General features: G+C 43.1%; 1 protein-coding gene across 2 annotated transcripts; it reads right to left on the reverse strand.

Annotated features, from left to right (window-relative positions):
- Positions 1–488: 488 nt before the first annotated feature.
- On the reverse strand, positions 489–22,547 carry LOC124073712 (SH3 and cysteine-rich domain-containing protein 2-like). 2 transcript variants are annotated; one of them, XM_046416127.1, is made up of 11 exons: positions 21,911–22,547; positions 13,567–13,915; positions 11,846–11,940; positions 10,196–10,280; positions 7,832–7,947; positions 6,749–6,818; positions 6,441–6,529; positions 6,236–6,324; positions 3,593–3,644; positions 2,271–2,408; positions 489–1,471 (listed from the first exon to the last, which is right to left on the reverse strand). In XM_046416127.1, the coding sequence occupies exons 1-11, from the start codon at positions 21,995–21,997 to the stop codon at positions 1,373–1,375; spliced, it is 1,269 nt and encodes a 422-aa protein (XP_046272083.1). In that variant the 5' UTR covers positions 21,998–22,547; the 3' UTR covers positions 489–1,372. The 2 variants fall into 2 exon arrangements, with proteins under 2 accessions (XP_046272083.1, XP_046272084.1); XM_046416128.1 differs by lacking the exon at positions 21,911–22,547 and adding an exon at positions 21,591–21,862.
- Positions 22,548–22,707: the final 160 nt, after the last annotated feature.

Genomic DNA, 22,707 nt, shown 5'->3' on the forward strand with positions numbered 1-22,707 from the left:
ATGAAACTTAGTGTCCGTGTCGAGGTCAGAAAGATCCCCGCCGTGTTGTTGTTTTTCTGGCGGTCTGGCCAAAGATTATTTCCCGCTGTTCCAGCACCAGTGACGTCTTGGTAAAATACTGCGCAACCCTTGCCAGCTCTATGGGTCTGTGGAGAAACTAATCCTTTTATGTCTTTTATGTAGAAACATAGAAACAGCTCCTGTGCCCTTGTGACTCTTGCTCATTATCACCCTCCCGGCTTTTCCTTGATGGACTCGCGAGCTTCATCTCCTCTCCTCTTGCATCAACTTTCCTTAAAAATGCAAGTCAACAAAAATATTGACCACAGATTGAGACAGACCACAATTACTGCTGTTTTTGAGTTATCAACAAGATGCGTTAGACAAAAATCAAGATTGTTTTGTTAAAATGTGTCAAGGTGATCTTTCTGTGGAGCACGGGGTCCACCGTGACTCATTTGTCCTCTCTTACCACAAAGATGCTGACAGACTTTTTCCATTGTTATTTTGAACTGTAAAAGACAGGAAAAAGTTTTTCACTTTCTTGTGAAAAGATCCGCAAAGCCTCCAATCTTCCTTTGGAAATCTTCTCATTTCTGTACCCACAAGCTGGCAAGTGCAGTCATAACTCAGCCCGACACTGCTGAGGATTTTTGGATCGTGTGCACTCCTTTCATTTGATTCTCCGGTCTGTCTGAGTGGCAGGAGCTTTTTCTGGCTGGCAGTGGTGGTCCTTGGCAAGTGCCTCATGTCGTGTACCAGTCTACATGAAGCTCATATCAGTCCCCAGGCCAGAGACCCTGACATGAGCAGATAGGGATGAGACATACGGTGTGGGTAGAACCGAAGAAAAGGACGTTGACAGAAGCATCATGTTCCCTTTACAGGACCCAACCACCTCCTACGTTGGTAGATGTCGTCTTGATGAGGAAAATCTAAATGTGAACCAGCACCCAGCAAGCATGTTAAAAGCATTTATGACTTGTGCATCCTTTGTCCAACTAAACATTCACTTATGTATTGGAGAGATAAACCTATAGCAACACTAGACTGCTGAGAAACAGCTCCTTTCTCAGAGCAGGGTTACTGCATAAATGTACACTCTATTAAAGACTCTAATGAAGACAGTAAACCAATCAGCTTGAAACCACTTGTTCATTGGGTGGTTGTTGTAGTCCCAACATATGTTTTTCCGCAGTTTATCAGTGTTTGGTTTAATTCACTCAGGACTGCTTGGGAAGGCAGTCTTTGTGCTGGACGGGGATGGAAGAAGGGTCATGGTGGGAGTTTAAAGGTGTGAGATGAAGTGTGCCTGAAAGGTGGTGGTGGTGGTGGGTGTAAGTGGTTGGACGGTGACGTGTGCTGCAGAGGCTCAGATCTCCTCTATGGAGTCAGCTGGGACCAGTCCTCTCTTCTTTCCGCTGCTCAGCTTCAGAAACATCTCGCCGTCCTCGAGCTTCCCCACACAGATCTGAAAAGAGGAGACAGAATTGGAGTGGCTCTATTTTCTGCACAGTAACAGATGATAGAAAACGGGAACAGATTTACCAGTCGAAAATTCTTTCTTGATTTCAGAGATTTGACACAATAATAGATCTTCAAGAACAAAGGTGATGGACTTGCCAACAGGTATATCCATTTTGGCAGACGATTATAAGACTAAGTATCATAATCTTTCTTTTAATGTGCGTACAACAGCTCAACGTGTTAAAATTCCTTGTGAATACTAGAAAATGTGATGCAGTAACACCAGCTATTTTAACATACTAAGAGGAAATTAGGGGAATAATCAGCAACTAATTCGCCCGTCACAACATTTTTTTCTTTTCATTTTGTAAACATTTCTAGAGATTTCAAGGTTTTCTGACTTTTAATGGAACTTGCAACAGGAAGTGTTTTTGCTGTTTGTGAGGTCACAAATCATGGGTGAAAATTGTTTTTTGGTCTTTCAGAAGAATCAGTGTATTTCCTTGTTCTAAGTCCATAAAAACTCTGGTTCCGGTGCCAATCCTTTGATCACACACTGATCAGGATGTATCCCGCCTCTCACCCAGTGTGTGTGTGTGTGTGTGTGTGTGTGCCGGGATAGGCTCCAACCCCCTGCAGCTCTGCTCATGGTAAAGCGGGTACCACAAATAGACAGATGATAGAAGTGACAAATGATTCAAATTCCCAAAATGTCAGGGTAGTAGTTAGTGTGGCATATAAACATAAATGAGATGAAGAAAAATAAAATGAGATGAAGAAAAACAGTGATAATATCGGCGTACCTGGGATTCTTTCACGGCCATGTGTCCTCTCTCTCGGTCGCCCGGAAGGCCCTGGACGACCCTCCACACTCTCTCTCCCGGCCGGACCCTCTGAACAAAGTTGGCTGGGAAGAAGCCGACCCTGTCGCCACTCTTGCCCTGGAAAAAACACATTTGAATGGCACAGTCGGTCAACCTTTTAAATGTATCAGGTTGTCATGACGACTGTTATATGCTGCAGTATCAACTTCAAGTCATTTAGTGTCTTATTCAGTGTTAATAAAATACAGAACTACTGCTACAGCTGGTTTAATTATGTGGCCACAGATTAATAATGTCCAGCTTTATATGTTAGTTTTCTGATGAGCCAGTTAGTTTTGACTGACGCAAAGCTCAGACTGTGAACCTTCTCGAACGTTTTGTCTCAGCGCTGTCTTCCTTTGTGTTACGGTCTCTTCCTCCTTTCTGAATAATATTACAAACGACATGAGACAGACTCTCATTTCTGTCTGTGCAGTGACGTATCGTTATGGGTGTAGAACAGAACCTAAGAAGACATGGTGCACAAATTACTCTAATGAAGGTACTAATTGTTTTGAAATGCAAACAAGAAACTGCTTCACCTCATTGTCAGATTTGTTTGACATGTGTTTAAAGAAAAACAGGAGCAGCAGATTAAAGCCCTCTGGTTTTCATCAAAAACATCTGATGTTTGATTGAACTTTACTGTGCATCATCTCTTGCTGTTTATGAACCTCTAAGTCAGGTGATGATGTGTTGTTTGAAGTGATTCAAAAGCCATACATTAGTAATGAACAGATGATTCACAAATTATACATAATTTAAAAGTATGGCAGAGTTCAATGACTGCCACTTCGCCTTAGGTTGCTTAAGAACTAGTAACTATTGGTCCACCGACAGAAGATAAACAGACTCTGCTCTTCTGGGTGCATCTTCCTTTTTTCTGTGACTGCAGCACAGACACACACACACACACACACACACACACGTTTATTTCCACTGGGAGCGAGTGAAGCTCATTACTGACTCAATAAAGACCTCTTTTAGGTTGCAACACTAGTCAAGTTCATTACGTTAAACTCCTGGTAATTTTCAGAGAAAATGATGTTCTATTTCTGTCTGCATGTTTACGACAAGCTAAAATGGAGCAGGTGTTATGCATTAAAAGGTTGATTTAAATACCTGAATTAACACATGCGCACAATAAACGTGTGCATGTATTTCTGTACGCTCAAATACAAATTATGCGCATGGGACGAGAGGCATGCGCCAACCAGCACACACAAACGCACCCAAATGTTTGCAAATGATTTATTACCCACCTTCCACCACTCTTCATTAGAGTCGTCGGTGACCTGCACCCGATCACCAGGACTGGAGGGGATAAGACAAGAGAGAAGATGAGAAAATGGGATGTGAGACAAGAATTGGATGACAAGATCGAGAAAATCAGACAAGCCAGCTAGAGAAGAAAAAGAGTTGAGAGCCAGCACAAAAGATAACATTATTAGACAGTCACCGAAAGCTGCGGATGTTAAACTGGGCACTTTGTGTCCCTTTGTAGACGTGACACCAGAATCATGAGGTCTACACGAAATCTGTAGCACCTACTGCAGTGGTGCAGCCGGGACCTGTTCTGCAGCCAACCTGGCCTGCATGCTAATGATGCCACCAGTTTTTGATGAGACTACACACACACACACACACACACACAGTGTACCCTCTGTCCCAGATACACAGGGAGAAAACTGCTGTCCCAATTGCACTTCTGTACGTTGAGTCTCCTGGGTGTCTGCTCTCACTGCTGTCCTATATGATCACCACTCATGCACACACACACACACACAGTGAGTTTGCACAGTTACATAAACTTACCATCTAGGGTGAGACCCATATGTCTAAACCGATACCGGCCATTTATAAAATCTGAAACTGAAAATGGTTCTGCTCCCTAAGGTCTCTCTCAGGGGCCCCAACTAGTTTAAGCCTAAATAAAAACAAGGTGATGCCTTTTAGGTCTCTGCATGCAGTGTGAAGGTACATGTTGTACAGTGGGATTAGCTTAGTTTAAATGATGTCTGTAGGAACAGCAGCCAGAGAGATACCATACACCTTTATAATCCCCCAATACTGGATGTTGGGTGTAGCTCAACAGCATGTTGTCATCTTCACGTTTCGACATACATCATGCTGCATCAGTATTTCCTGTTTCTGTGCACCTGCAGCCGAGGCAGTCGGAACCAGAACCTCAGTGTGAGGATTTGACTGTGTTTTATGTGTTTTCTTCGAGAGGAAATTAAAACCGTTAAGCAGTTGAACAAGTAGAAATTCGACTACCAAACCTTCAGTGTCCTTACTGCTGTGAGGAGCTGCCACTTCCTCCTCCTCTATGAAGTCAAACTAAGCCATACTGACCTCACTTTCAAACTGCAAGCTCAAACATCAGCAAAGTCCTGCACTTTTCCAAGCCCGAAACAAACTCTTATTTAAATGTAGTTTGCTTTTTTTTTCCCACACAGCAGATGTTTTGACTTGTCACAGCAGGAAGAGCACAGGTGAAACAAATTTCATAAATGAGGCCTTGGTTCCATGTGTCCCATCATGCACAATACAAGGGCCCTGGAAAAGCTCACCTAAATGCAGTGCAGCCATTATTAATGTTATTGATCACATCTGTGTGTTTTTTCTTCCTGTTACAAGCCAAAATGTGTGGTGTGATAAAAGGTTTATGACATTTTCCCCGTCTCTACGAGCTGCTGCACCGTAAGCGACAATCTCCACCTTTAAAATATGAGCCTGAAATCGCTCCCTTGTTCACACTTTCATTATTCCACGAATGACAGACCCTTTATAGTTTATTTTTCAGTGAGCAACAAGCTGAGATTGTGTGTACTTGCCAGTCATCATTATTTTGTGTCATCGCTGACTGGTGCACCGTTGCCCGACTGTCAAATTGCATCTATAAAATGTGAAGTTGCATTATGGGATTGTTAGCAGAAAGCTTTTTTCTTTTTTTTTGTTCAATTGTGGCAATTTTTCATGACAGTTTTAATGCATAAATTCCTACTCTCAAACATAATGGTGCACTGTAGAGCCAATAGTGATTTCAAATGCAGTGGAGATTTGGTGACCTTAATTACCTGCAAGAATAACTGAAAACACCTGTGTGGGTTGTGCAGGGCTTATAAATTCAAACAATCTGAGTGCTCATGTTTTATGTAAATCTGTTATTTCTGCATGTGCAGAATTAATGTATTCAGACTCTCACAACTGGTCAAATTACAAACAAATCATTTTCATTTTTTTTAAAATTAGTAATCAGTAGTTTTTGTCTTCTGCAGTGCACACCAGACAGACTCTGACAGAAGCACACACGGGTACATGCAGTCACACACAGACTCATAGCACAGATGGCTGTTAACAGACCCATGGATCTTCTACCTTTGTGAAAACTGTCCCCAACCATCCACACACACACACACACACACACACACACACACTCTGCCCTCATTTCTCTTTCCTCGTCCTCCTCTGTCTTATAGAGTTTTTACTTCTATATGTGCACTTTACTTTCTCTTCCTGTAAGTTTAGTCTTCTCTCTGTGTGTACGATAATCTTCATTTCTATGCCGGCTCTCCTTATGCCCTTTCATCTTCGTTTGTCAGTGTCTTTATCCTCTTCCCTGCTGGAAACATAGCTCAGTCGTTAGCTCAACACGGGGGACAGTGATGGGCTCTGAGTTTATAATTAGTTGTCCTTAAGGGCGCCCCGGTACCGTCCTCTGCAGATGGTGGGGACATTTTTGTCCTGCAGGAACAACAGCCGAGGCAAAACACAGGAAAGGGACAAAAACCCAGACAAAGCAAATGCACTCGCACTCACAACGGGGAAAAACAATACCGCACAAGCATTACTACACGTGCACACACGCCTGCGTGTGGACAGTCTGTTTGGCTTTTACTCACTGGAGTTCCAGGTCATTCTGTTCCTGAGGCAGAAACTTGTAGAGAGCTACATAGGTGTGGATGGAGTGAACTTCAATGCGCCTGGGCACCTGGACGCAGAGAGATACAGGGAGGGGAGGCAGTGAGACAGAAATACACACTTGAGGAGGACAACAACAAGGGGTGACGGTCTGCACAGGAGGGATTAAAGAAAAGGCAGCAGTACCTTCACACTGGTCTCCTCAGCAGAAGTCTGAGCTTGGCCGCTGCTCTCGTCTTCCTCCTTCTCGATCTCAGCATCAGGGACAGGAGTGTCTGGAGTTGGCGAGAATTTTTTTTTTTTTGAGGGCGCCAGCAGGCAGGAAAGCATGGACACACATATATGCAATCATGCATGTAAGTTTTCACAACAGTAAATCTCTCTCTCACACACACAGGCTGGCATGCACAGGCAAACGCAACTTATGCATAAGCACACGTAAGCCGTGCAGCATATATGCATATCCATAGACACAGACTCAGAGCAGTGTTTACCCCCCGTCTCCTGAGTTATCTCTTCCTCCATGCTGCTCTGTCTCTGCTGACTCTCCTCACCTCCCTCCCCCTTATCAAAGGAAGGAAATTGGGAAGAAAATAATATGTTAGTGCCAGGGTGGCTAAGAGGTTGCCTCTTACACTCAGAGTAAATTCTTTTTCAGCTCTGAATCATTCATACTGCAACAGAGCAAACAGAGCAGTAGTTCTCGTGTTGAAAACAAGGCTTGCATACATCACTTACATGCTGTTAGGTCTTGAAAAAAGTATAAATAAGTTTTTTTGGGAGGGGGTTCAGAATGACTTGCGCACTGGATGAACTACATATTTAATGAGAGCAACACATAAACCAACATCATCCTTTATGTTCTGTGTAGATGATACTCAGGTGGTCAATTATAACTCTTCACCATGTGCCAAGTTGGACATAATTAGGGAACCAGCATTACCCCAAAAGAGAAGAGGCTTTTAATAAGCTCTGAAGTGAATTTTCAAGCAAATGTTTTGGGAAAATATGCTGATAGTCAGGAGAGAAAATTGATACCCTGCTAAGCTACTACAGATGAGCTTAGCTTGAAAATAGAAAATAGTCCATCACATACCCCACATAAAATGACACACATTTTCTTTTTACATTTTGTGACTTTGGAGGCGATGGTACCGAGATTTTGCCACTTTAAGGTTGAATGTTTCTTGGTCTTTGTACTACTACTACTGTAGTTACTGTTACTACTATTCACAATACGAGTGGTATCAATCTTCCTATCTAGTTCTCCGCCAGAAAGTGAATACATGCAAAATGTCACACTATTGCTTTATCCCTTAATCCTTGGTAATCTTTAATGTTTTTTGGCCAATTCTGATATACTCTATATAGACAAAAGTATCCAGACACATCTCTTTATGGGGCTGTTTGTCAGGGGTTGGGCTAGGCTTTAAATCTTGATGCTTTGGCATACCAAGACATGTTGGTCAAAGCTGTGCGTAACTAAGTTGATCAAAAGTGAAAACTGGATGTGATCAGACACAAGATCCAACTGCCCTCTACCCAACCCCCGAAACCACTGGGCGATGGTGTCATACCAGGCTGCGTGTTGGCGACTCTGACAAACTGCCAAAACTGGAGCGGCTCATCTGTGCCAAGGACGTCCCGTAGCGCAAGGCAGCATACACTGGGTCTACACGCGTCCGTGCAGCCTCTGTAACCCCACACACACACACACACACACACACACGCACACACACACACACACACCCTTCATAAACCTCCTGCATGCACACCCTTCTGTTCACTTTCTTTACCAACACATATGAAAATTATTCACACAAAGACATAGCTCCACACACACTACAGTTTGGACTGCACACTGAGATTACACTGTACATCATTATTATTGTGCCTGTGCCAATCTGGAGGAACCAGGGGGTCTAAATATAACTGTAGTAACACAGTCAGCCCTGCACCAAAGTGACCCACTTTAGATCTGAGAGAGGACAGCAGCCAGAAGTTAAGGAGACATCAAGACATTTCAGTAAGTCTGTGTCCTTTGATGTATTTATACATTTACTTATTGGCAAGAGATGTGTCTTAGTTTTAATAGCCCTAATATATCTGGAGCTGTAGTTGAGTAGAAAGGGAATGAGAGATGAGATGTAAAATATGGAAATCCTCAGAAAGCCTTCAGTTGCTGTGTTTCGTGTACATGACAGTTCTTGGTGGTAATCAGAGCATTTCTGAAGTGAGGAGTTTGATTTTCTGCTTCTTTCTCCGCCCAGCACAGCAAGACGAAGTCATAAACATTTCATATTCAAGCCAGTGCCTCCACGCTCTCGTCAAAGGTGTGAAAAATGAAACAGGGGTACTGAAAACAGAAATCCTACAGCGAGAATGTTAGTGTGACCAGTTTAAGTCTTTAGAGGTGATTAAGCTTATTTACTCTTTTAATGGATAGTAGCGGTTGATTCAGTGGTGTATGAAGTTCTCCAAAGAGCAATTAATTGCAGGGGAAGAGAGTAAGCAGTCAGAAAGTGCAGCTCAGAGACTCTTTGCTCCTCTCTTCTGCACAAGTAATTTGTTTTTCACCACGTCTCTTCACATTCAGCCATCTTTTCAGTGCAAAATGGAAAATCCTCTGCGTGATGTTGCTTCATATCTGTCGCCATATCAACCATAGGCTCTGGTGACTTACTGGGACAAAACCAGTCAACAACAACCACAATTTGACTTCCTTCTGCCTGAATCAAAACAGCGGTTGTTCTTGTCCAAGCAGAGAAACAAATCCTTACATAAATAATTTCAAATTAATTGTTAAATGGGTAATCAGACTTTAATTGTCATAGCAAGATTGCAACTTAGGGCAACTGTTATGTAATTCACTTCTCCAGCTATTGCACTCCCAGCCTCATAAATAAGGCTTAATATGAGACAATAAACTGATTTGCCAAAAGGCAGTTGATGGGAAATTAGTGGGAGCAAGTGAATCCATCATATTAGAAAAAATTTGCCATCTCATATTAATATGCGTAAACACGAGCTCAGTGTTTTACCAGGCCTTTTGTAGCGAGCAATAATTACGAGGACACTTTGCAATGTGTGACTGTGAGTTTGGCAGGTTGCAGTCTCAGCTGGCCCTGGCAGAGTCCCAGGCGTCATGATGCCGAGCTCGCGGTGGTGACGGAGCTGTAGGTTAATTGTACCCTGATTCATGGGGAGTACAAGGAAGTGACAACGAGAGGCGCTAACCCTGAATCAGCAAGGCACGCAGCATGTGAGATGAACGGCAGATGTTCATCAAAAGGTGTACGGCAAAGAAGAAAAACCACACAAGCTCCCATTCAGAGACGGTGGTGAAAGGAAGAACAAATTCAGATGCTTTTAGTCCAGTGAGTTTAAAAACAGTCAATAAAGGGGCAAGAAAATGTCAGATTTGTTTTCTTCCATAACTGTAAAGCCCTAAGTAAAAATGTGTTTTGTATTCAGACATTTCCTGTTTGAAATTTGGACGGACATTATTATGCAGAGAGCTAGTTAGAAAAATAGAGAGCATTTAAATGTTTATCATCCTTTAAACAAGCATGCATTAGTGCCAGACAGTAAATTTATGTCCCGCATCTCTGTGTGGATATACAGCGCAAATCAGAAACAGAGATATAAAAACATGAACATTAGAACACATAAATATTTATTCACATACTTTCAAGATGCAGACAGTCCATCAGCCTCCAAGAGAAGCTGAATTTGTTCCTCCTCTTTATATTTTTCCACTTCATGCTCCTCGGGTTGTCAGGTGAGAAGGAGACACTTCTGGTTTCATTACAGTATGTGAACAAAAACTAAAACCAAAACGCTAGACGAGAGCAACATCACAAAACAAAAGCACATGGGACACAACAATGTGCACTCACTCATAGACACACACCTACACACAGACAGTCAGGCACGCTCACCTTGGCTTGGTTGAACTTCCTTCACAACAGACAATTGGTCATTGACGAGCATCGGTGAGCTGAAGTTTCGCTTGAATGCTCCAGACTAATGGAGGAGAGCAGAAAGGAGATTTTTTTTCTTTTTAATCTCAGCTTCCATGCTTCCATTACTTCCTGTTTATAGGCTGAACTGATGGGGGGTGATTTTAGCACATCGAGGGAGTCATTTGAAAATTACTGAATCAGAAATACACCAAGACACACTGACGGACACGTGAGCTCACACGGAGTGGCGAGCACGCTGCGGTAAAGGGGCTAATTTCTGCCATCGAATCACAAACTGAAGAGAAGTGTTACCTCCTCTGTGCTGTTAATTGTGAACAATGAATTCACTCGGCCACTTACTGGTGCGCACATGTCTTACACACAGGACATGTGATTCAGCGTGTGCGTCCGCACGACTGCAATTTCACACTGAATTAAGCACGGTGAGTGTTTCAGCCGAGATATCAGCTCGTCTTCGTCTTTGTTCTTGACTTGCAAATGAGCCACTCGCCCACTTTGTCATATCATGTTGAAGAGAGAAACACTTTGGATTAAAAGTAATAAGTGATATGTTGATGTCCAGCTTCTGCTCTGATGATGTTTTACCTTTCGCTGCACTCATCATTCCCCTGACTCGCCCTCCCTTTCAAAGCGCAATAAGCCTCATGAACGTGGTGCTCTTAAAATTTTCCAAGTGGCTCTCCGAAGGTCTCGCCTCTTGCTGAATGCTAATGTCCTCTGCCCTACACTAGAGGATAAACACAGGATCTCTGTCTGAAATCACTTCCAATTTACTGCCTGATGTACCTTTCTCACCTTCTGCCTCTGTTCTTCTCCCAGTGTCCAAAGTCAAAAAATGCACCAACTCCAAACAATCTAGTGTCCATAGCTTTTACATTAGTGTTTGCTAAATAATTCCATAATGATGTGATTAATGGCTTTGTTTCAGGCATATCAGCACTTTGCATCGCTTAATAAACACAGATTGAACGCAGCATCCTGCCCTTTACCATATGCACCTGTGTTCTGTCAGCACTAAACTTAAACTGCACATATGGCCATTATGTCAACACTGAGTCTTACCTCACGTCCGATGTGTTGCAGTGCTTGTATGTGCTGATGCAATGGATGGTTGTTAAAAAAAATATATGAAGCAACGTATTCAAATAACTGAATGACATGCTGCTGTCCATGACTGATAAGAAACTATAATGACTGAAAAATATTTTTTCATTTTACTTCCACTTCATATCAAATTCATTTCAGTGTGCTGCTGGCTGCTGGATGATTCATTCAAGGCTATTTCTTAATAACATGTAAGGGAACAACTGAATATTTCTGCTCTAAGCAACCAGGCAATTTTTCCACTGAAAGTGGAAGTGATGGTTTTTAGATTTCAAATTAACAGCAGAAGAACTCAGTAGCTCCAGCAATCCTGATGGACAGTCAAAGACAGGATCATCACACATAAACTTCACAAACAGGAAATCTAAGCCAAAAAAAAAACAACACTGGCACTTAAGATGTTTCCAAATAAAAAATGACAGAAAAAGCCGAGCAAATGTTGAGGACGACTATCAATGTTATAAATAAGGAGAACATCAAATTCTGCAAGTGTATTCGCACCTTCCCATGACACGGCTGCTGCGACAGCTCGGAGGTGCACCACAGGTGAGCAGCCATCTTGCACGTTTTACACCGCAGAGCCTGTTTGGAGTTTCCTGTGGCGAGGGACAGAGATGAGAGAATGAGAGCAGAGAATGCAGCTCCAAAAAGAAAAACACAGCAGGCTGCAGGTCCACAACCGGCAGAAAGAGCTAACGAACCAAAGTGACCTTCAGATCATATGAGCAGGTTTCTTTCTGCTCAGGTAGAAAGTGTAATCAAGAGCAGTCCCAGGTTTATCAAGCTGGGACTGCTTGCAGAGCCGACAATAACAGCTTCATTATCAACAGCTCCTCTTCCAAAACAACCTGCGGAGATTGGAAACCCAGCTGGAGATATTTCAATCATAATCGATTTGGCATTGAGTCATCTTGCTTTTTCATCTTTGTTTTGCAAGTGCTTCAGTGATTAAAAAAACCTCTGCACTGAGATGGTTTGACAATTTTTTGTTAGGTTAAAGTAAATTCTCTGTTGATTTTTGAATGTGCTTTTGATGAGTAAGAGGTTCAGTCTACTTTCATCTTACACGCCAAAGATGATTTTGAGATTTCTGGATAGGCTGTAGATGAGAATCACATTGACAGGTTTGTTATGGAGTACAAAGAACAATTAAATAAATTGGATGGAAAACACGGCTTCTACTCCATCACCTGAACTAGGAGAGAGTGGCTGGTCTGTGTCTGGGGACTGCAGAGGAGTTCAGCTAGCTACATAAATAGCCAGAACCCACAATGCATGCAAAAAAAACAAGAATCGCAAATGCAGATGAGCAGGTTGGACTCTGTAATCAATCATTGTGACAGGAAGTAGATTTAGCAGAAATACTAGCAGTGGCTAATTGTTCATGCAAGCTGCAGATCAGGGATAAAAGCACTCACGCATATGCACCACAGCGATCCCTGGTAATAATCTAAATGTTTCCTCTCTGCTATAAACACATTCAGTCAAGTTTTTTTAATCAACTTCTCCTTAATGGGAGCAGAAAATTATTGTTATTATTTTCTAAATGAGTTACTGTAGAGAGGAGTCACCTGAAACCAGTGGCATTAGATAATATGATTGGTACCACATTGACATCAGTAGATAAATATTAGTCTACAGCCAGCAGAAGTTTATCTTTGCAAAAAACAACAACACCTGGCCAAAGGTGACAAAATCTGCCTAACACTTCTTAGTCTCACTAATTAAAACTCTATATTGTGTTGGCATGATCTATACAAAAGCACTGAATACATTAGTGTAGACTGCAGAAAGGCAAATTTTGTTTTTGCACTTTGTACAAATTAAACATATAAGATGTAATGTGTCAGCTGAGCTTTAGAGGTGCTGGTGGAGATGTATTGAGTTGAGTTAGCTGTTACCACCTGTAGGTCTTTGTGCTAAGCTAAGCTAACTGCCTGTTGGCTGTGTATTTAAGTAGCAAATATAAGAGTGGTGTCTTCTCACATAACTTTCTCACCAGAAAGCACATAAGCGTATTAAACCTGTGAGCTCCTAAATCCTGCTGTGGTGATAAAACATTGTCCCTATATAGCAATTTTAAATGTCTTTAGCTCAGTAGACAATGTTCTTTCCATTAAATGTCCTACAGTTTGCCCAAATGGGATGCCTCGTAAACACAGACAGGGAGGCCAAAACTCCTGTGGACTAATAAAAAACAATGAGAAGACTGAGCATCTTACCCACTATCATGTGCTTGCAGTGCTGGCAGTTGGTAGGCTTGCGAAAGACATGGTCCTGGAAACAGTGGGTGATCTGCGGCCGCAGGGGCTTGGTGGGCAGTGATGGGGAAAGGCTGAGAGAGGGGGAGTGGGAGGAGATGGAGGGGTTGGGGCTGAGAGACGGTGAATTGGACGGCGAGCGGTCGCCGACGAGAGGAGAGCCAGGCAGCAGTGGAGGGGAAGGAGGCGGCGGATCAGTGATGAAATCCGGGGGCAGACGAGCATCACTGTAGGACCTTTGGAAGAAGTTCTCCATGCTTTTGCTTCGCATGATGGTCTTGAAGGACAGCGAGCGCTTTAGCCTCTGGAGCTGCACACACACACACACACACACATTGACGGAGAAAGAGGTTATGCCAAGAATAAACACAAGATAAGCAAGAATGCTGCACAACGTTTGGGAGCAATAACAAATGTCCAATATGCCCTCAGGACAAGCACTGGCAATATCCCAACCTCCATCCAGCACTCTGCTCTGTACACTAAGGGGAAAGAGGATGACTCATGAAATGTAATTTTACCTCATAAGGAACAACACGTTAATAGTCAAACTCTCTCTATGTTCCCTTCAGTAACACTAAGCGTGTCCCTCGAACAGTCACATTTAACAGGGCAGCATTTGGCCCATGGTTAAACAAGATAAGCCTTTTCTCTTTGAGAACACCTACAGACATACATTGAGGACTGATGTGAGTAAATGGTATTTGCTTGGTAGTGGTGGCGGAGGTATTTTTCAACCAAAGCAAGACAGTTTACACAGTGTTATCATTAATCAGCAGCCTTGCACTATAGGAGGAGGTCCCGCCTTACGGGACCAAACCCCACATGAATACAACATGAAACAATATCAGATTGGATGTACCCTCTCTCATGTATACTGAGATAACCAGCTGTCTTTGTACCATGAAAGCTGTATTGACCAAACTGTCCTGAAGAATTGATGGCTGCCGCGTGACTTAAACGTAACATCAGCTGCTGTCATGTCTGTAAGCTTTGCTCTCTGCAGCCATCTAGCATTGATTGTGTAGATAAATGCATGTTTCCTGACATTTCCCTCCGGCTCTGTGTACAGATGATGATGCTAGTTTCCCGGGGGTGGGGGTGTGAGGGGGTAGGCGGCCATTTGTTAACCTGACATGAAGTGGCAGCAGGAGAGCAGTGTGAGGGCGTGGTCGTGTCGCAGGGGAAGAATGGATCAACACAGACAGACAAGCAGACAGATAATCAGTAGGCCACAGACACCCTGTGTGCACACACTCTGTCTGTCTGCCTGTCTGCGTGCACTCTGCTCAGTGCCAAACATAATCACTTTACAGGGACATGCTGTTTACAGCTCCGCGCGTCTGGGAGTAAGATATGAAAACACTTTGTCTACTTGAGTTTGTGTGCATGTGTGTGTGTGTCTTTGTGAGGGACACGTGGAGGCAGAGCACAAGAAACAAAAGTTTATGTGTGTGTAAATGGGTGCGCATTTGCAAAGTCTATAGGCTTCCCTTAAATCTGTATTAGACATTTCCTGTTATCAGAGTACACTGACAATAGAACACATTTTAGAGTTCCTATAGCTGCAGGTGCACAGAAAAGTGTTGCCCTCTGCAAAGAGTAAAGGGTTAATAAGTTGGAACTTCAGTGATGATGCAAACACGGTCATAAAATATTGTCAGTCTGACTCATGTCCTTGACTTTCTCTCTGATAAAAGATTCAGAATTCCTCTGTGAAATCTCAAGCACGACCAGCATTCATTTATACCTGAGACAGTTAGCATAAAAGATGATGGGAGTGTGCAGCATGTGCCCAATGCTCTTTGTGCCTGTACTGTAGATGTTTGGGATAAGAAGACTGGAAGAGATAGTTTAGTGTGTGACTCTTTCAACATATTTTGTGCATATTTATGGCTCTCAAATTTGTGCTGTACAATTATTTTATTTGTTTCTGTAACTGGAACTGCTTTACAGGTAAGGACGGCCAACAGGTTTCCCAATAGAGTCAATAAAGTATTTCATTCGGCTAAAAGTTCACATTTGCGTCTGGAAACAGACGATGAAACTCATCAACTGGTGAAGTATATCCTTTTCAATGCTTTCTTCTTCCTTGTCAAAACCTACATTATCCACAATGCAGCTTGACGGTCGATAGCTCAGTCTCAGAGTGTGTGATGCTAGTAGCAGCTAATGTATCCCGAAGACAGAGAGAGACAAAGAGGCAGCTGCAGCGGTCTGGAAACGTCACCTCTTTCCAGATTTTTGTAGTGTTCAGCCCAAACGGATCTCGAATTCCAACTTTTCTCACACTCCCTGAAGTCTACAGACTTGTCACATGCATCATGGTTGCTCATGGTGCGATGCTATGACACGCGTCTCCACGTTTTGTGTGCAGTATCGCAGTCTTGAGCTGAGCTCTTTCAGGGCGGATGAGTGCTGGCATAACAGCTTTGGCTGGAGCACATGTCTCAATTACAGCTAATCTAATCATCTCTCAGTACGCAGGCCTAAAAAGCATTCCCGTTAGCTTCCATTTCAACATTAGTTGAGCGTGTCACACTTCTGAGTCAAAGGCAGTGTGATGCCACATTCGATTCAGGTCATCAGTGCACACAGTCTTCATTCATGTGCATGTATTTCAGTGACAGGTGAGATGCAGATATCGATGAAGGTGAGTCAGATGAGATGAGTCATGAGGCACAAATGAATCCCTGGTTTTGATGTATCATATGGTCCTGTGTGTATTGTTGATCCCCTGCAATTTCATGACAAAGTCAAGTGCAGAAGGAACTGCTGCAGTCGTCTTCCACTGGTCTACGATTTGTAATTCTGACAAGAACCAAATAAAACTGCTAAAAAAAACTGCTTCTCCCAAAATAACCATTTGGGTTGGTTTAGGTTGCTGATGTTTCTCTCACAACAAATTATTCATACAATTCAAAAAATGATTCACAGTGCCATGCAAAATGCATAACGTTGCCCGGTTTTGCATGCACCTGCAAAATCAAAATTCTTCAAGGGGCAGCAATCAGACTGCTGCAGATTGTCACTGAGCTGTCTCGGTGGACCTATGAAAGCCCATAATTCTCACATCTTGGTCCATACGAGTCATTCTCGCACGCAATTGACATAAATGTACAAAATCAATGCTGCATAGAGGGACAGCAGGGCCTGAGCAGACATAATTCAATGATAAAGCTTTTATCTCGTCCAAATACGTGGCTCTTTCTCTATCCATCAGAATTTAATGCGACCAGGGGTCAGGCTGAGATATACACGGGATGCTCCAGTCTGTCCGGAGGTCAAGACTGAACAACAGAGCATTGGTCCCACTGGGAATGTGACCATAAATATAGCTTGTGACCACTCTATGTTTTCGTGTGGACTATTTTAAATGCTTCACCCAGAAGAAATCATTTAAGATGGAAAAGATTAACCAGTAATTCCGGCTGTGTCCTCATTCAGAGGCTGTAAAGGTCAAAATACATACTCTCCCAGGTTTTAACAGTCCGAAATTTTGAGAAAAAGTCTTGATGGTGTCTGGACTGCACCTTCTGATTTTTGCAGATTTACTCCCACCACGAAACAAACAGCTACATCACTTTATGTATCAGGAGTAATCAGGAGTGCGTAGGTGTTACAAAGATGTTAATTTCCCACTTTAAAATTTTCCGAGACTTCATGACCCACCTTTATGGCTAGTCGCTCAATAAAAAAGTGTGCGCAATTTGTTTTTTTTGTCTTGGTGAACGTCACCATGTCCGACCTTGTTTTAAGTGAGGATATTTCAGACTTAGGAAGGATAACCGTGCTGTGGAAGACACAGTTTCCTTGCTCAGTGCAATTCTGGGTCATCAATAGAATGTGTGGTTACAGAGGAAATTATCATCTTCAGGTACACAATGTATTTAGGAACATAGATATTTACACCATCACTGTGGGGCTTCAGATATTTTTTGATTAATACAGAACTGTAATAAGGGGACAGGAAGGAGCTGTGATTGAATGGAGGTGACGGAACAACCTTAAGGCGTTATAACAGAGGAACAAAAAAACAGCCGAGATTACAGAGAGAAAAATACACATATCATAAAACCACAGCGCAAAGCACGCAAACAGCTTTGGTTATCATTACATGGAGGGTACTGAACCAGTTTCATGTCCAAACATTTCCCTTCTTGGCTAAAGTTATTATGCATGGCAGCGTGGCAGATTCCTGCTTGGACTACGAGATAAGAGATGCATAATCACAGCCTGCTGCCATCGTTATGTCCATATTGCAAGTGCATGAAGACACACACAGCACGCACAGTGATTTGTGCACTCATACATACAGACTTCTTTCCCTCTCTCTATGACAGTTTGACAGAGAAGCAACTCTGAATGCATTATTAGCACGGATCAGCAAGCAGTTCCCTCACGGCAGTGCGATTCTGCGCCATGCTGCTTTGCCCTGGCAACTCATCATGCAGACATTTTCACTCACCCAATCACTGTTCACACACAGCACCCTGAGCGCAAAGCAATGGTTCTCAGACTCCAGCAACCCCCCCTTTTCTGTTTCTGAATGAGCATCGATGGTGACAACAGATACTTTTCCCCCTACACTTTCCCTCATCGCTGATACACAGATAGGAACAATAGATAGATGCAAATAGATAGACTTTTTAGTATCTTATAACCCTGCAGTGTCCATCATGTCAACACCTCACACCGGTCCCCGTAGTGTCACATCAATAAACGTCACAGCAGTGAAGGTGTTACATTAATTAAAGGAGACCTTGGCCCGCTTCAACCCCCCCCACTTACTCCCTTGCTCGTGTCACTCAAATCTGTGTCACGGAAAGTGAAGTGATGGTTAATGAGACGTGCGATGAGCTTAAAAGTGTGGATTGCTTCAAAGAGATGTTGGAAGACTAACTCAGTGGTAAGTTTTGTAGTTTGGGAATGACAGTGCAGACACCAGAAATCATCCAGGTGCACCATGGAAAGATTATTAGCAACACTTCAGTACTCGGCAGTATGCGGCAGTACCCTGATACCCAGTGGGAGGCCATGCACTTGGTACCTGGGCCTTCAGTGGGGACATACATGACTTAGTCCACCTCTTAATACAACCACTATCAGGTCACAATTATAAAAAAAACATTGATACTATCCAAAACACAATATGACAAGGCGTGGCATTAGAGAGAGAGGAATTTCACGTGTTGAGGATAATCACCGTTATTAATACAACAAAAAACACAGTTAAGACAGCTCCATACAGCTACACTACAACCGCAACTGTGCCATGTACGTCATCTGGAGCAGTTCAGAACAAAAGTCACAGGCTGTGACCGACCAATCAGAGGACAGAAGAAGAATGCCAGCTAGCTGGCCCTGGGAAGCGTCACAGCGAGGATTCTGAAACATACCGTACATTCATAACTCGTGCCTAACAGATGAAAATTTTAACTTTGATTTCACGCAGTGTAATATGATAGTTAAAGTGGAAATAGACAACTGTCTCTGTCATTGTTACCGCTGCTGTCCCAAAGACAACTGGAATGCTTTCCATATTCCTAAGAGTAGGGCCTACCAACAACACGGGATAAAAGTGCGAGTTTATTGTTTATTGTTTTGTTTAGCCTATAATGGAGAGATGAAAGCAGCGCCAGGTTGCCAGCCTGACAGGACTGCCAGGCTATAGCCATTAAGTTATGCAGTCAGCATTTCCTCCATTTGTTACACATTAAAGCAAAGATGAAAAAATTAAAAATAAAAGTTGTTCCTGATATTGATGTGTATTATTACATCAGACAAAACTTTTGTATTATGTTAGTTTGTGTGAAATTATACATTTGCATGTTCACTAAAATACACGATGGGATTGAATTTTTGCCGTCTTTCTATCTCCCTCATGTCTGGTTATACTGTGCGCTTGTGGATATTGAATATAAAAGCCAGAAAGAGTAGAAAACACCAGACTTTTAAAAAGAAATTGTTTTAAAAGTTGTTGCATTATGGACTAAGCGACCATAACTCAAACTGTGTTCAAGTGTTGAAGCACCAGAGTGGAACATCTCCTTCACGAAACGGCTCGACTTGGCCACAAACTGCCTGGTGTATGATTGCTGGGCATTTAGCTTTGCGGCTGCATCTAGCTCTCATTTTCACACTGAAGACAACACCAGCCACCTCTTAACACTCAACCCACTGCGTGTGTGCTTAAGTGCTCACATTGAGTGAAGAAGATTGGGCAAAGAATCCACATGTGGATGAATGAATTGTGATGTTCCTGTCACACTATGGTCAAGCTGACAAATGGGCCAATCTCCCAAAAACATAGTGTACAGTATTAGTTTAAGCCTTTATATTCCTGTGGTCAGATAGCGCTTTGCACTCATCTTAGAGAAAAAGAAGTTCACCTGTGCTCTTCTTTCACAGAAAAGGCTCCCAAAGCACCAACAGCACTGAGAGATCAAGCAGCTCTCAACACAGAAGGACGCTATTGGCTGGTGATTGCCGCTTAAGCATCTCATCTGCTCCACACGCTCACATTTCTGCCAGCCTTGGCAATCGACCACACCACATTGTTGGGAGTCAAGGGGAGAAAGTCCAGGCTTCCTGTCCTCCTAATCCTCTGGCACTGTTTTCCTTTTGTTCCTGATTTCTGATATCCATCTTTGTGGGAAATTTGCTGCTGGTGGATTTCATGGAGCATCTGTTATCAGAGCGAGTCCCTCCCACTCTCTCCCTGCCATCCTTATCTAATTAAAAGCACCATGGACTCGTGGCTAAGTGTCTGATTAGATTCCTTCAAAAATTACACCCCGTGGCAGACTTTTTTTTAAAAAAATTATTAATTTGGTGAATCGTCTTGGTTAAGTGTGTAAAATAGATATGGGTGGAACACTGACATGTAGGATTTTCAGTCTCCCGGGTCCACACCTGTGCATAGCAAAGACAAGATGACATTAACTCCTACAAGATTCCTTAATAGACTCCTTTATGCTGCAAAATCCCCCTGAATCTGGAGCATTTAAAGGAAATTCAAAACCTTTCATCTGAATATTAAACATCTATTATCTGTAACCAGGAGCACGAGGACTGAAGGTTGAACCGGTGCAGCCTCAATCCAGGCTGGTGATTGAATGGTCAGCCTGATTAATTTGAGGTATAAATGGTTCTGATCCGGTGACGTCGGAGCAACTGACGAACCACATGAATGCCAATCAGTCCGGCTTGGCACAGCAAATCGCCCAGTATCGTTGGTAGCAGCTGGCGAGAAGTGGGGGAACTGAAGTGGACCACATTGGGAAGAGAGTGGTGATAAAACGCCTCTCTACAAAGCCTCGACTTTCATGCTGCTCACAGAGGACATCAAATATTTAGATGAAGCACAAAGGCAATCAGCTGTGCTGTGGCTGTGCTGTGCAGGAGTGTCACTTTGCTTCAAACATGTCCACAGACTGTGTGTGTGGGCGGCGAGAGGAGGCATGAGGTGGAGACAAAGACTCAGCTGAGGGAAAGTTCAATCAAGTGTTCGAGCCGAATCAATCAAAGGTCCTGAGAGCCTTCTGTTAAAAAGCAGTGAGACAGCTTTTGCAGCTCCTACACTTTGACACCAGCCCTTGAAATCTTTGTTTATACAGTCAAGTCAACAAACTGAACCGAGTCGTAAGGACACTTTCTAAGGACACTCTGGGCTCAGGCAGTGCCACACTGTGCAGTAATGGGGCAGTTCTGCACATTAGGCACAAAAAAATGTGACCATTTATGCTTACTGTAATAAAAACTTTTTGGCAGCAAAGAAGAAAAGGATATTTGATGTCGTGTGTGTGAGTGCAGCAAAAAATAATACAACAAAAGAAAACAGCTTTTTGAAAAGCACTGCTGCAGCCACTTTTCTGTGTAAATCCCACAGGTTTAAGTGAGTTAAAACCAAACATAAATCCCCTCCGTGTGTGTGTGTGTGTGTGTGTAGAGGCAGAGAGAAAGGGGAGACAGTGACATCAGACCTTACGTGTGAGGTTACACCTAGTGACGCAGCCCTGATGAATACAACTGCAGTTGTGAAGTGCGGTCATCAACGAACATTACGTAAACCGGTGGAATTACGCAGGATTGATACAAAACACCAAAATGACAACAAAAAACATAAAAGAATCTCCCGTCTGCAATCATTTTGCTGTCAGTGCGCGGAGGAAACCGCTCCGCAAAGTTCACTGCTCGAATCGTCTTTTTATTTATCCTCGTCAGAGAGACTCGAGCGTGGACTGCAGGAAATGTCGTTAGAGGTGAGTTCACGGAGCCAAAGTAAAAAACAGTGAGCACTTGCCTTGGATGCCATTGGCTGGATGGACATGGTGCTTGGAGAGCGCTGGAGCTGCGACTCGCTCTCCATCTCATTGTTCTCAGTCATCATCGATGAGGTGATGGAAAGAGTCTTTCAACGATTAAAAAAATAAACAAAAACAAAACAACAACAACTTTTCACTCCTCACACTGAGTCCAGTCGGTAGGAAATCTCCGAGTTCAGCCATACAAATACTCATCACAGGGAAACGTGCGCGCTGCGAGGTGGACGGTTTATGGCCATTTGCTGTTCACACACCAGTTGCAAGCTCTTGATTAAACAGTTCCGAAACATACACACAAACACACAACACACACACGCGCGCATACCAGATGTTTATATCTCGCTCATGCCATGCAAGGACAAGCGTTCAGGAAACGGCTGAACCTCGCCTGTGGTGTTACCGTCCGTTGATGCGCATCTGAAAGCTCCAGTGTGGCACAAAAAAGGTTCAAATCAGCCAAACATCGACGTGGAAAATATCAGCTCGATAATGATTAGATCCAAACAAAGCTTGAGCTCCAGCAGTCACTAGCTAGGTGTAAATCCAAAGCGGATTGAGCATTTCGCATCGGCACAGACTTAAATTCAAGCGCAATCGGAGGCACGCCTTCCCGCGCGTCCGAGGCGCATGATTGGGGCAATTTTTACAACTCTGACAGGATCCATTTAGATTAATCGGGACTCACGGTCGTGGGCGGGGGCTCATTTTAAGCCCAAATATAGAATAGCTCACAAATCACAAAGAGAGAGCTGGGTTTTCTTTCTGAGGTTGCTGA

The sequence above is a fragment of the Scatophagus argus genome, chromosome 16 (assembly GCF_020382885.2).
Source record: "Scatophagus argus isolate fScaArg1 chromosome 16, fScaArg1.pri, whole genome shotgun sequence".
Lineage (NCBI taxonomy): Eukaryota > Metazoa > Chordata > Actinopteri > Scatophagidae > Scatophagus > Scatophagus argus.

What these genes read in the sequence shown, in the direction of transcription:
- LOC124073712 (XM_046416127.1), bottom strand. Translation starts at nt 21,997, where the DNA reads ATGATGACTGAGAACAATGAGATGGAGAGCGAGTCGCAGCTCCAGCGC. An exon ending in GGAAGTTCAACCAAGCCAAG is followed by an intron (nt 7,948 to 10,195) that starts GTGAGCGTGCCT and finishes GTGGGGTTACAG; the next exon opens with AGGCTGCACGGACGCGTGTA. An exon ending in CTGAGGAGACCAGTGTGAAG is followed by an intron (nt 6,325 to 6,440) that starts GTACTGCTGCCT and finishes CTCTGCGTCCAG; the next exon opens with GTGCCCAGGCGCATTGAAGT.